We start from the raw sequence: 14,988 nt of genomic DNA, 5'->3' as shown, positions 1-14,988 counted from the left end.
CAGTATGCACATGAAGTCCTGTGGTCTTATCGCTAGTCTGACGGTGTCTGCCGTCTTCATGCTGAAAGGAGTTTGTTTGACAAACTTGTTCAGAGCTGAGAGGTCAATGACTGGTCTCCAGCCTCCAGATGCCTTTCTTACAAGAAAGAGTCAACTGAAGAAACCTGTGGACCCATCGAGAACCTCCTGGAGAGCGCCCTTCTTTAACAGGGTTTAGGTTTCTGCCCGAAGGGCCAGCCCCTTCTGATCCCATGGCAAAGGAGTCTATAGACACTGGATTCCTGGTCAGGGGAGGGAGAGATGTTATGAACGGGACGCGATATCCTAGACAAATCACAGAGATTGTCCAGGGTTTGGCCCCGAGTTGCTTCCACCTGTCCGAGCAACTTTGTAGGCATCCCCCTACTGGTGGACTAGCAGGGGGAGTGCCTATCCTAGCGTTTGTGGCCTCGGCTGCTCCCTCTAGGATATTTGCCAAGGACAGGAAAGGGCTTCTTAGATACCGTCGTCTTCGCTGCTGTCTTGGTCGTCGTGGTCTTGGCTGGACGGGACTACTGAGGAGCTGGTGGTTTATAGGGCTTGGAAGTTAAAGGCCTATAGAGGAGGGAGTCCTGATAGGACTTCTTTCATCTCTCAGTGGCATGTTCCACGTCCTTGGGCTCGAATAGAAGGGCTCCCTCTAGAGAGGAATACCTGAGCCCAGCAATCTCGGCATTAGGGACTTGTTGATGGAACCTCTCAACACAGCGTCCCGACATTTAAGGATGGTATTCGCCCACAAGTTCAAAACTTCGTGGGCGAGAAACTCAATCGTGCGAGTGCCTCAGAACAGGAAAGTCTCCATTGCTTTCCTGGTACGTTCCTTGGAGAAATCCTCAGTCCGTACCAGGATTCCCAAGGTCCCTAACCAGACATTAAGCCATGAAGTAGCTTGCATGACATACTTCGTGACCTTCTCCTGGTTAATGATCTCGGTTGCCGAGAAAGAGACCTGTCGATTGGAGTCTCTCTAGAGAGATTCCCTTGGTGTGCTCTTCCAACAAGTGGTGGAGAGGAAGAGCTGGACGAGGCTCCTCCAGAATCTCAAAATACCTCCTCTGTTGTACACAAGGAGGTGGGAGAAGCTTATTGGTAGAGCCAGAACGATGGGAGGAGGCATATTTGGTGAGCTGTAGGGCAATCTTAGCCCTGGCATCCTTCAGCCCTTGAGACTAGGGCAGGGATGCACTGGTCTTTGAAGGTTTCTGGGGGCCAAAGACACGGTCTAAGACCATGTCCTTGCCCTCCCATGGGGGTGTCTCTGGGTCGGTAAACCCACTGAGAACCCTTATGAGAGTCAAAATCTGCCAGAGTGCATGTTCTGACTCTTTTTGCTCTACTTCCGACATTGAACTTGCAGTGAAGTCTTCTTCCATCCCCGAGAGCTCTTCCCAGGGTGGGTCGCGGACATCCCTCGAGTGACTGGCTGTCTCTGTACACTTGGTAGTCCTAGAAGAGGACTCTGACAGAGTCTTGGAGTCTTTGGGCTCCTTCCGAGGATGGAGGTAGTACTCCAGCATCGAAGGCTAAGATGTCGTGTCCCTCCTGATTTCCACTGGTGGTGGGGAACTCTCCGTGTGCGAGGAGGCTTCCTCCGAAGGTGGAAGGGAGGAGGTCCTTTCCTCACGCGACTCCCTCGGCAAAGGTGAGGTGGGAGAGTATCCAAAGGAAGATGCAGGAAGAGCTGGCCTTGATGGTCTAACACTCGCGCGAGCAAGATCTGAGCAGGAGAGCGCTGGCGCGTAGGAGAGAGCTGGCAAGCGCAAGTGGGAGTGTGTTGGCGCGCGGGCGAGCATATAGGGAAGATCTGACGCGCAGGCGGGCAAGTGATGGCGTGCGTGCAGAAGTGTTGGCGCGTAGGAGAGCACTGGCGTGCAGGAGATCGTTGGCATGTAGGAGAGTGCTGGCGCGCAGGTTGTAGCTGTCGTATAGGAGTGTGTTGGCGAGTAGGAGACCGAAGTTGCACGCGTACTGGGATTCCAGCTCGCGCAGAATTTTCGGTGATCCTTGGCGCGCTGGAAGGCGCTGAGGGCGAGCAGGTGAAGACACGCGCTTAAGTGTTGTAGAGCGCTGACGAGATGTTGGTGAGCGCTGGTGTACTGCAGGGAGTTGGCGAGCTGAAGAGCGTTGGCACCCGGCTGCACGCTTAGGTAGGCCCTTAGGAGGCTGTACAGGGAACAGGAATGGCGATGATAGGACGGCAGGTCAGCTGGCAGGTAGTACAGGAACAGGAATGTGCCCTTTGGAAGGGCGAACATCCACCGATGGAGATCGCGAACGATCTACAGAAGGGTCCAGGACCGAAGTTCGAGGACTACTAGTAGCGTCGTCAGGAGAAGGTCCCGGAACAGGGGAAGGTTGAGGGCCAAGAGACGACAAGCGTTGACTCCTCTGCGGGGGATGACTGCGAATGAGGTTGAAGTGCCGAAGAGGCACCTTTTCACTGATGGTGAAGGGCGACCTCTGCGACGGATACGCCCTCTAGGGGCCGTTGGATTAGCAAGCTGACTATGAGCAGCAGCAGTCCTCCGAAGAGGAGTCTCTGTGAGTGAACTCCCCCGAAGGGAAGAAACACTCGCGGGAGAGACAGACGTAGGACTAAGTTTCTCCCTCGAAGGATGATCAGGACCGGGGGAAACTAAGTTGGCAGCAACTGCCGGAGAGTCTGCAGAAACCACAGAAGACACCTATGACACCACGACGTCGACGAGCATAAGAGGATCTACCTCCGAAGTCGACGACGACGACTGCACACTTGCAGCCCGGAGGATGTGCTGCAGCAAGGAGTCCTTGGAGGGCGGACCCGGAAGCCCCAAGGACGACCATACCTGTAACACAGAAGACATAGACAAGGCCTCACCCAGGGGCCGAAGTGGGGCAGCTTTGCTAGGGGAAGCAACACCATCTCTCAAGGACCGGGGTTGGCCAAAATTAAATGGGTCTACGCTACTACTCGACAGTTTCTTGGAAGAGACCAAACGAGTAGGAGCTTCGGAGGAGGGTCGGGAGATGGAAGAAGCAGCCTTGGGTTTTTCCCCCTTCGAAGGAACCTTCAAAGAAGAAATATCCAGCTTAGACTTCTTCTGCCGTTGCCCAAACCTCTCCCACTGGGAGGCAGACCACTCCCGACACTCACTACACTAGTTATTGAAACCACACCGTTGACCTCTGCAGACGTGACAAAGGGTGTGGACTTAAGAGTGAAAAACATACTTTACATTCTAATACAATGATACGTAAATTATCATGCCCCAGCCCCTATTAAATATATAAAGAAAAATACCAAACTAGCCAGAACTCATCCATTTCTTGTATCGAATTCCAGTTTCACTGGTAGTTAAAGTATCATATATTTACCAAAATAAGTAAAAAGTCCTAAGTTAACCTAACTACTAAAGTAATATGATGGACCCAGCCTGCTGCAAACTACCCATGTATGCTTTGTGACCAGAGAATGGATAGCTATAAACTAGTTTGCAAGGTACTATAGTCAATTTTTTTTAGTGAGGTAGATTTGCACCGACTCGCAGGGATGTCCTTTTAGCTCGGAAAAGTTTCCTGATCGCTGATTGGTCGGAAGTATTTGGACAAAAATACTTCAGACCAATCAGCTATTAGGAAAATTTCCGAGCTAAATGGGCATCCCTGCGAGTCGGTGCAAATCTGCCTCACTAAATAAAAATTAACTATAGTTACTACCATTTAAGATACTTTAGCATATTCACATTACATACTATTAAGCCTACCACAAAAATGAGTGGGATGGGCACTGTTCCTTCTGGCCAACATACACGCCATAGTTGTACCAGTCTCTGTCCAAGCAGTCTAGGGGCAAGCATCTGTACACCACCAAACTTACGAAATTTAATAATAGGGGTATGTGTATGGTAGCTGCCACCTTTATGTATTATTACGATTAACTTAGAATACGGCAGTGTACGGGGATAGGTTTCATTGTAGTGTATTACAGGGCAATGTAACCTAGGAAAACAACTACTTTTCCTTATAGAAAAAAAATACGCTCTCTTCGAAAATGACACTCGTTCCCGTCGCAAATTAATAATTTCAGAAATATATATACATCTATATCCTCCAATAATGGGGGACCCCCAGTGGGAACTCGGGGTTTTGGGTGGGGAAAACATACTGGGGAATCGATATATAAACTTAAAATAAGCCTTTTCTTCTCTATACATTACCTTCTTGAAATTATAATAACCGGAGGAAAATACAAAACAGTATATCTGGATAAACTTTGGAGGCGCCGTTACAAAGATTGTGTCATGAAAAAATACAGTAACCAGTGCTGCCAACGTCCGATGTAGATCAAATGTTATTTTGTGACCTGTCATACTACTAGGCTAGGTTAGGTGGGTTTGATAGGTTCTGTCCCCTTTTTGTACTTTTTATATATTGAGTAAAACTTATATGGAGAAATTATTTAAAATACATATGGAAATATCTATCATTACTATCTTTAGTAATGTCAGCGTGCCGTTGGTAACTCTGTGTACCATACGTCAACGTTGGTAACACTGTGTATTATTGGTAACGTTGCTAATGTTATCGTTCGTTCGTAAGAGAAGTGACACCGTGCAACTCAAAGTTATCCGAATTGGTTGATCTGTTTGTTTCCGATTGAAATGAACATCAAATTCGGTTAATTCACGTTATTTACTATAGGAAAACAATTATATATCGTTTCCCCACCCAAAACCCCGAGTTCCCACTGGGGGTCCCCCATTATCGTAGGATATAGATGTATATATATTTCTGAAACTATTCATTTGCGACGGAAACGAATGTCATTTTTGAAGAGAGCGTATTTTTTTCTATAAGAAACAGTAGTTTTTTTCCTAGGTTACATTGCCCTGTAATTCACTACAAAAATACCGGTAATGCCACCCATTAGGTAGGTAGGTAAGGACACGTCTTGTAGGTTAGGTTAGGGGGAGAAAGTTTAGGATAGTTGATGTCCATTTTTAATGAACGCGTGAGGAACAAGGCCGCTGATATACAAAGGCTCCTAAAATTATTAAACTGAATCTTTAAATCGAGAACTTACCTCAGAAAAGGGGCTCTGGTAGTGTCATTGGGATAATTATAAAATGTATCGGCTCGCAGTCCATCGCCCACGATGAGGACCAGTCGCTCAGCAGAGGGCTCCTGGGTGTGTGAATGTGGTGTCATTCCATGAATAATAGGGGTTTTGAAATAAATGTCGAATACAGACCCAAAAAATATCAAATGAACGATAAACCCGGTTAATATGAGCCACATTTTGACAGCTAGATTCCACGCCGCATTGCGTCTCTTTGCAAGATATTCTACTTAATTGAAAATGTAAACAAAGATTAAATTAAGTAATGTTTCTATTAAATGGATAAGTATTGTTGTTTTAGTATATTTGTTTATTTTTCTCATCAAAATTAGATTATATGTTGTTATAATTCTTTTATGAAAACAGTAAAAATTACCATACTTCATTATTTCATTGCTTCATAAGTTATAGGCTTGGTAGCTCCTGAACTTGATAATCAACAAATGTTGTCTTGTCGAATAAGTGATCCAGTACACAACGGGAGGTCATAGCTCTTTAAATTAATTATTATATACATCCATGTTTAAATAAATATTTTACATAATTCAAAAACAACTTTTAACACTCTCTCTCTCTCTCTCTCTCTCTCTCTCTCTCTCTCTCTCTCTCTCTCTCTCTCTCTCTCTCTCTCTCTCTCGTGAGTCAATTGGTAGCCTACAGCAGTAATGTCAGATGGTATCAACACCGACTGAAGCTGACGTGAATGTGATAGGACACAGACGCCCACCCATTGACATGCTGGGGCGGCGACAAAGTTGCCCATCACCCACACATGATTCCCCTCACTTATGCCCCAACCAACGACCCCTACAGCCACTTACTGACGCCCATCAGCTACAGTTATGCTACTACCACTCCAGATTTGTAGCTTCTGTGAAGAAATGTGCTGACGGTCGTCAGTGGTAAAAAAAACTTGTAAGTAGGGTATTGTTTGTGGTGGTGGCCTCCCCTGTCACTAATCTTTTCTCTTTACATGATGCAGGTATTGATGTGCGGTTTTTGGTAGACTGGTGCTTGTTGTTCCCTTCTACCATTGTCCCTCTCTAGGGCATGACATAATCATTCTCAGCCTGCTGATGTCCACCTGGTAGCTGCCAACATATTTAAGATCATCATCCATGAGTACGAGACACTCACACTATCATTTTGAAATGCCAAATACCATTGGAAGTTTCTCGTTACCGACTTAACATTGCCAATAATTGGTGCAGATTTCCTCGCCAATTTCCACCTCCTGGTTGATGTAGCACATTGATGCAACACCAAAGCAGACTCATACTCACTGATCCTTCTTCAACCCACCACTCCGACCTAACACTATACATCAGTGCACCCACCGATGTCTAAGGTCACCGCCTCACATCACTTGAACTTCACTAAACGTCCACAGTTCCCCCACCCCCCTGCATGGTATTTATCACCATATCAAGATGACAGGGCACCTGGTGTTTGCCAGATTCAGGTGTCTGCCCCTTTATCTTTGGGCAGCTGCTAAATGAACGAAATGGGCATTTGTCAAAAGGCCTCAAGCCCATGGTCATCACCCCTGAAGAGGAGTGGCTCCCTGCACTCTTGTGGGGATTACAGGCATTTGAACAAGCAGGCAAAACCAGATAACTAATCCATCCCCAACATTGCCGACGTTACTTCCTACTTGCACAAAACAAAAGTATTCCCCATTAGTGACCTCCTGAAGGGGTATTGCCAGGTGCCCATGAATCGAAAAGACATCCTCAAGACCGCCATCACCAGCCCCTTTGGCACACACATTTAGTTACTCGTTTTTCGTCTTTCATAGTGCTGGGGCCATTTTTCAACACCTCATGGATGGCTTATTAGGGGACCTCCCTTCTGTGAATGTTATGTGGATGACGTGTTTGTGCTCTCTTCCTCCAAAGAAGAACACTTCCATCACCTACACAACACTCTCGACCACCTACGACAGAACGGCCTTGTAGTCCAGTATATCGAGTATACTTTTATCGCCAACGAAATATCGTTCTTGGAGCACTGCATCACTCCTGGAGGCATCCACCTCATCCCTGAGAAAATATCAGCTGTTTAGAACTTCCCCACACCCTCAACCATCAAAGCACTACAAAAATTCTTGGGCATGATAAACTATTATCACCGGTTCTTACCAGCCATCACTGCCACTCTTGCCACCCTAAATGCCTCCCTTGATGGCAAGCAAAAAGACCTGAAGTGGTGTCCTCTTCAGGAAGTGGCCTTTTGCAATGCAAATAATGCCCTATCAACTGCTGCTGATCTCACTTTTTCTGTGTCACATGCCCCTCTCCTTCTTTCCACTATGCCAGTGATGTTATAGGTGCAGTACTCGAGCAGGTGGTCAACAGCTCACCCCATACATTGCCCAAGGCAGAATCCGGCTACTCTACCTTTTAATGCGAATTTATGGCGGTGTATTTGGCTATCCATCACTTTTGTCACTTCTTAGAGGGTACACCCTTCATCATTTGCAAGGACCATATGTCCCTGGTGCACACATTCATTCAGTAGTACGACGCCTGGTCTACCCGTCAATGCTGACATCTCTCCCCCGTGGCTGAATACAACTACATCCTTCAACTTGTCCCTTGTAAAATGAATTATGATGCCGATGCACTGTCAAGAAATGCATTGACTACAATTCACTTGGGATTCGATTACAATTCCTTGGCATAAACCCAATTAATCTATCCAGAGTACCAAGTCTGCAAGACATTCTACACATCCCCCGTTAAGAAGACATTGCCCTCGATAACTCCAACTCCATCCTCCTCTGTGACATCAGTACTGGTAGACCATGACCATAGATACCTGTCACGTGCCGAAAGGTGTTTAATTTTATCTATGGTCTCTCACATCCCTTGTGCCACTCTACTGCACAGCTACTGAAGATGAAGTTCATTTAGCACGGCATTCCTAAGGATGCTAAGGATTGGGTCCGAGCCTGTACTTTATGCCAAACTTCAAAAATACATCGACATGCGAATTCAGGAGTGTTACCTTTCCTCAACCCCAATGTTGTTTTGCCTACATTCACATCAACATAGTACGCCCCCACCCACATCAAAAGGACACCATTACCTGTTCAGTGTCATTGACTTCTCTACTCATTGGCCTGAGGCCATCCCCATGCAAGGTGCAACATTTGCCTCATGTACATTTGCCTTACTCCGGGAGGATAGTGTGATTTGGTATCCTTGAGCATATTACTTCTGACAGAGGTATTGCTTTCACCTTTCAATTGTGGACATTAATAGAGAATCTCCTGGACATCACCCTACTTCAGACAACCACCTACAACCCTACAGAAGAGGAAATGGTTGAACGCTTTCATCTCACCCTCAAAACAGCTTTGATGTCCCACTGTAATGACTTATCTGGTTTATTCACCTTTCCTGGGTCCTTCTTGGATTAAGGTTCACTCCTACGGACGCCCTGTATGTATCAGCAGCTGAAATGGTGTATGGCAATCTGTTAGTTGTCCTTGTTGAATTTTTCCCGTCTGCAACCTCTTCCGACAATCTTCAGCCTCTATGTCACGTTGTGGGGAAATTTACTTCCTGCATCCAGTCTTACAAGCTCTCAGCAAAGCAATAGATACCAAACATATGTCTTTGTACGCACTGACACTTGTAAGCCACCACTAACACACCCTTACATGGACCCTTTCATTGTTATTCATCTCAAACCAAGGCTTTCCCATTAACATTAATTGCAAAGAAGACTGGGTCTCCAGTGATCACTCAAAATCTGCATATCTCCTGCAAGATGACCCGCATACAGTTTACCTTTCTAGGGCAGGGTGCAGTATTTCACAATTTCACATACATGTATGTTTTAAGGGGGAAGCCATGTAATGCACATGTATTTCATACACGCTCATAGATTATAAAGTGATTACTCTCTCTCTCTCTCTCTCTCTCTCTCTCTCTCTCTCTCTCTCTCTCTCTCTCTCTCTCTCTCTCTCTCTCTCTCTCTCTCTCTCACTGATAACAGAAAAACATATTTAAGCTTGCCATTGCATGTTTCATATCTTTAAAGTTTTTATGTCAGTGTTTTCCTCAACCATTTGTATCGAAGATTATGTCGTTTGAATAAAGGCATCATGTCCATTTCGTCTTTCTGATAAGACCTTTAGCAGCCTGCCACAATATAAACATCATTATCAGCCATTGCTAGTCTACTGCAGGACAAAGGCCTCAGACATGTCCTTCCGTACGCCTCTGTTTATGGACTTCCTATGCCAGTCTATACCCACAATATTTCTTAGCTCATTAATCAATAATCTCTTCCACCTCTGTTATTCTTAGTGTCCATCCATTATCCGCCATTCTCATTATAGGTCCTACCCATGTCCATTTCTTTTTCTCACATATTGTTAGAATATCCTCTACTTTAGTTTGCTTCCGTATCCATGTTGCTCTTTTTTCAGTCTTTTTTTTTATTCCCATCACTATCTTTCAATAGCTTTTTGAGTTGTAACTAGTTTATGTTCTAAGGCTTTAGTAAGGCTCCAAGTTTCTGATGCCTAAGTTAAATCTGGTAGGACTAGCTGATTAAATTCTTTTCTTTTTAGAGAGAATGGCATTTTACATTTCTTAATCTGATTTTGTTAACCAAAATCTCTCCACTCTATGCTTATCTTTCTTTTAATTTCAGTCTCGTGCCATGGGGAAACACTTACTATTTATCCTAAATACATACTATATATTCATTAACAATCTCTAGAGGTTTTTCCATAACCCTTACTTGTTGTCTCGCTGCATTTTCATTGAATGTTATCTTAGATTTACCCATCTTCGTTTTCAGTCCTACATTTTTGCTTTCTCTATTCAAATATATCATCTTTTGCAATTCCTCCCATGATTCACTAAATAGAACTATATCATCTGTGAATCTTAAGTTATTAAGGTGTTCCCCATTAATACTAAGTCCTACATTTTCCCCTATGTAAGTTCTTAATAAACTTCAACTAGGCATGTTGTGAGTAATTTATGAAAAATGTGGTCTCCCTGTCTAACTCATTTCTCAATTGGAATTTTCCCACTAAACATGTAGCTTTAGGATTGTTGTCCTTCCTGTATTGATATCTTGTGTTCTAAAATAAGTCGTGTATTCTTTGTCTTTAAAGTGCTTTCATTACTGCTTGAGCTTTGATAGAATCAAAATCTTTTTCATGGTCTATAAATGCCATGCATAATGGTTTGTCATACTCTATTGATTTTTATATTAGCTGCTTAATTGCATGGATATGGTCAGTTCTTGAACACAAGCTTCTAAAACCTGCCTTCTCTCTTGGTTAATTAAAGTCTGCTGAAGGTGTCTTTTTATTTCACCTAATATGAACTTTGATATATATATATATATATATATATATATATATATATATATATATATATATATATATATATATATATATATATATATATATATATATATATATATATATATATATATATATATATATATACTATGAGTAAACTAATTGAGCTACAATTTTTCAGGTCTTTGTGTCTTTTTTTTTAAATTTGTATAATGATAAAGACATTTTGTGTAAAGTTTATCGAGTTTTACTACTATGTAATCTCCTCCATCTATTCTTAGATAAAATGTTAATTAGACCATATTTTTCCTGCTGATTTGCCTCTTTTCATGCCTGTTAATGCTTCCTACTGTTACTTTTGGTACTGGCTCAGGTGTGTCATTATTTCTATTGGAAAAGTTATGGTAGCTTATAGGAAACGTCTGTGCCTCACGTTCTGCTGGACTGGAGTTCAATTTCCACTCAAACTCGATAGTTTCATTTAGTGACTGCAACCTCAACATTCTTGTGAGCTAAGGATGGGGGGAGGCATTTGGGGGAGTCAATTTCATCAACAGCCATAACCTGGCCCTCTTTCAGGCCCTCCCTGGTCCTAGACTCCTAGCTTGGGTGGAGAGGGGACTTAGGCACTGATCATATGTAGTTTATATATGGTCAGTCTCGTGAGCATTGTTACTGTCTCTTGCTTTTTATCATTTATGGGTGACCCTTAAAATCTATTGTATATCATCGTATAGACACGTCCCCCCCCCTAACTTTTATCACTACATCTCTTTTGTTTATAGTATTTGCCATTTTCATCGTTGAAAGAATATATCTGTTGGCACCCTGTTCCAAGTCTTCTTCTCATCAATTTGGTGCTTCTTCCTTTCTTTAGTGTTTCCTCAGTTTTGGTCTCTTTGTGGTTACGAATGTCTTGGGATTTTAGTTTGTTTATTGTTTTGGGTAGTTCTGCTAATTCTATTTCATCTCTCTTTGATTTTACCTTCATTTCCTAATTTTTCTTTATCAGGCTTTTGATGTTTTCTAATAGCTTTCCTAAATCTTGTTTAGAAACTTTTCTACACATCTTTTGTACTGATTCTAATACAAATTTGATTAAATTACTCTTAATTTCTTCTTTACTTGCTTCCATTTCAGCATGTAACTAGGAGTACCTATTTTGTATTGCTAAACTGTACCAAATTCGATGACGTAACCAATCTGAAAAAAAAATCTCTAATCAGTAATGAATATTATTTCTATTTGTTTGGTAGTAGGTTGGCTAGGACACCAGCCACCCGTTGATATACTACTGCTAGAGAGTTATGGGGTCTTTTGACTGGCCAAACAGTACTACATTAAATCCTTCTCTCTGGTTACGGTTTATTTTCCCTTTGCCTACACACATACACACACACACTCTCTCTCCCTCTCTCTCTCTCTCTCTCTCTCTCTCTCACACACACACAAACGCACAGCGGATAGTCTGGCCTAAGCTTTACTTACTCTCCTGTCCTCATACGCCTGACAACACAGATTACCAAACAATTCTTCCTCACCCAAGGTGTTACTTTCCTCTTGGTAAGGGTAGAAGAGACTCTTTATCTATTTCAAGCAGCTCTTTTAGAAGGGCACTCCAAAATCAAACCATTGTTCTCTATTCTTGGGTAGTGCCATAGCCTCTGTACCATGGTCTTCCAGTGTCTTGGGTTAGAGTTCTCTTGCTTGAGGGTACACTCGGGCACGCTATTCTGTCTCGTTTCTCTTTCTCTTGTTTTGTTTAAGCTTTTATAGTTTATATACGAGATATTTATTTTAATATTGTTATTTTCCCTGTTGGAGCCCCTGGACTTATAGCATCCTGCTTTTCCAACTAGGGTTGTTGCTTAGCAAGTAATAATAATAATAATAATAATAATAATAATAATAATAATAATAACAATAATAATATTGGATATAGCTATAATTCTCCGCCTCTCTCATTAAATTGTTCATCCCTCCTCGAAAGGAAATATACTGCAATTGATTCTCTTACTCCAATCAATATTCTGAATGTTCAATTTATTTCAAGTATGTCCTGTATAAGGCATTTATTTCAGATTTATAAATCGTCCTTTTTATCTTAACACCAAAATTGCTCCACTGGCTTTATACTTTACTCTATGTCCTTAATTTCAAATATTGCTTTATTGTTTGAGATACTCGTTTACTAACAGTTTTTATTACGGAGCTGATTCTTAGGTCATTCCTATTATCAATTAAATCACTCCTATCTCTCCTCTAGATACTTCCTTACTTTTTATCACTAACTTCTCCATATCTTTAACATAGACGCAGTTTCAACCATTGTCCAGTTGGGGGAGTTTCGAGTGATAACTCGCAATTCCGCCACATGACACCGACTAAAATATCTATCACACACTTACTCTGTTAAAGGTTTTTAAGGGGTTAAATGCCACTCATGAAAGGCGGAGGCATGGGACAGTGACATTACCCAAACTAGCAGGACAATGCCATAGAGACTGATATATATATATATATATATATATATATATATATATATATAATATATATATATATATGTGTGTGTGTGTGTGTGTGTGTGTGTGTGTGTAATTAGCGACCAAGACTCCTTCCTATCCAAGCTAGGACCAGAGAGGGCCAGGCAATAGCTGCTGATGACTCAACAGCTAGATCTCTTTGATCCCCACTAAAAAACCACCCCTTTGCTCACAAGGACGATGAGTTGCAGACACTAAAGAAACTACCGAGCTTGAGCAGGTCTCGAACCCGAGTCTGGCAGAACAACAAGCAGGATATTTCCATTAGCCTTGCATTGTATTATTTAGAGGTTGATGCTTGCAACGGCCGCAAAAGGTTGGTATTCTCTTTCAATTATTATTTCACTAGACCTACGGCCATCAGAGTATATCTCTTTTACTTTTCCCCCTGTGAAAATAATTGTATTTGATTGTTCATTGGTTTGTGAATAAAAATTAAATTATATATATTTTTGCATGTATGCAAAGTCAAAGAAAATATCTTACAACTGGAACTCCCTCTAACCTCCGTTGTGTAAGCACGATTAAGCCAAGTGAAACTATTAAGGTTATCGGTTGCTTGCATACAACAAACAGGGGTAAAACCGTTTCGAGTCACAATAGCTAAGTTAGCAAAACTTAACCAATTTACAGTTTAAGTGCGTTGTTTGTCCGAGTGAACTTCACAAATTACCCCTAATAAAAGTAATGAACGTGACCAGACTGAAGAATTTGAAAACATAAGTCGATGGAGCTCACAGAGAAGACGAATGCCACACTAGTCGCTCGTCAAATAGGATTAAAAGTATCCCAGAACCAAGTGATTCCTTCTCGACCATTCTTCAGTGTCAGCTAACAAACCTCTACCTTCTACCATGATCCTTTCTCACACTGCAGGTCACACGCCTTGTTTTATTTCGCCAAGTCTAAAGTACATGCAAAAACGTCTACGTCTGTTGTGACTCAGCACGGAGAGTCGAGACGTCCTGTTTTACCCATGACTTAACACTTCGTCGATAATGACAATACAATTTTACTGATGATATCTAACCTACTCTTTAACATTCCTCCCTGAATTATAATAGATATTTCCTTTTGGTTTTGTAACAAAGGCAAAAACGCGCGCGCGCGCGCACACACATATATAAATACAGTATATATATATATATATATATATATATATATATATATATATATATATATATATATATATATATATATACAGTATATATATATATATATATATATATATATATATATGTATATATATATATATATATATATATATATATATATATATATATATATACATATACAGTATATATATATATATATATATATATATATATATATATATATATATATATATATATATATATATATATATATATATTATGTGTGTGTGTGTGTCATCATCAAGCATTGCAAGTTCACTGTAGGACAAAAGTCGCAGACATGTCCTTCCACACGCATCTGTATATGACCTTTTTCTGTCAGTCTACACCTGCAGTTTTTCTTAACTCGTTAATTAATCGTCTTCTCTTCTTTCCCTGGTTCGTTTGTAATCTCTAGAGACCCATTCTGTTATTCTATTTGTCCATGTATTATCTGCCATTCTTATTATATGTCCTGCCCATGTCCATTTCTTTTCCTTATATGTTGTTAAAACATCCTTTACTTTGGTTTTCTCTCGTATCCATGTTGCTCTTTTTCTACCTATTAGTGTTGTTCCCATCATTATTCTTTCAATGGCTCTTTAAGGTGTAACTAGATTATGTTATAAGGCTTTAGTGAGGTTTCAGATGCATAGTTTAATATAAGCAGGTAGGATCATCTAATTGAATAGTTTTCCTTTAGAGAAAATTGTATTTTACATTTCATATTATTCTGTTTATTAAAAGCTTTCCATCCTATACACACTGTTCTTTTAATTTTGGCTGGATAAACTTACTGTATGCCCTAAGTACTATTAACAATCTCTCGAAGTTCATCAA

The 14,988-nt window shown here is 41.5% G+C and overlaps 1 protein-coding gene across 1 annotated transcript in view; it reads right to left on the bottom strand.

Annotated features, from left to right (window-relative positions):
• Window positions 1–5,382, bottom strand: part of LOC137631064 (GPI ethanolamine phosphate transferase 1-like) — a 135,673-nt gene extending 130,291 nt beyond the window's left edge. The window contains exon 1 of the mRNA XM_068362667.1: window positions 5,105–5,382. Coding sequence (XP_068218768.1) covers window positions 5,105–5,319 — 215 coding nt within the window. The 5' untranslated portion in view covers window positions 5,320–5,382. The remainder of the gene's footprint in view (window positions 1–5,104) is intronic.
• Window positions 5,383–14,988: the final 9,606 nt, after the last annotated feature.

The sequence above is a fragment of the Palaemon carinicauda genome, chromosome 39 (assembly GCF_036898095.1).
Source record: "Palaemon carinicauda isolate YSFRI2023 chromosome 39, ASM3689809v2, whole genome shotgun sequence".
Taxonomy (NCBI): Eukaryota; Metazoa; Arthropoda; class Malacostraca; order Decapoda; family Palaemonidae; genus Palaemon; species Palaemon carinicauda.
This window is presented reverse-complemented; position numbering and strand designations above follow the sequence as displayed.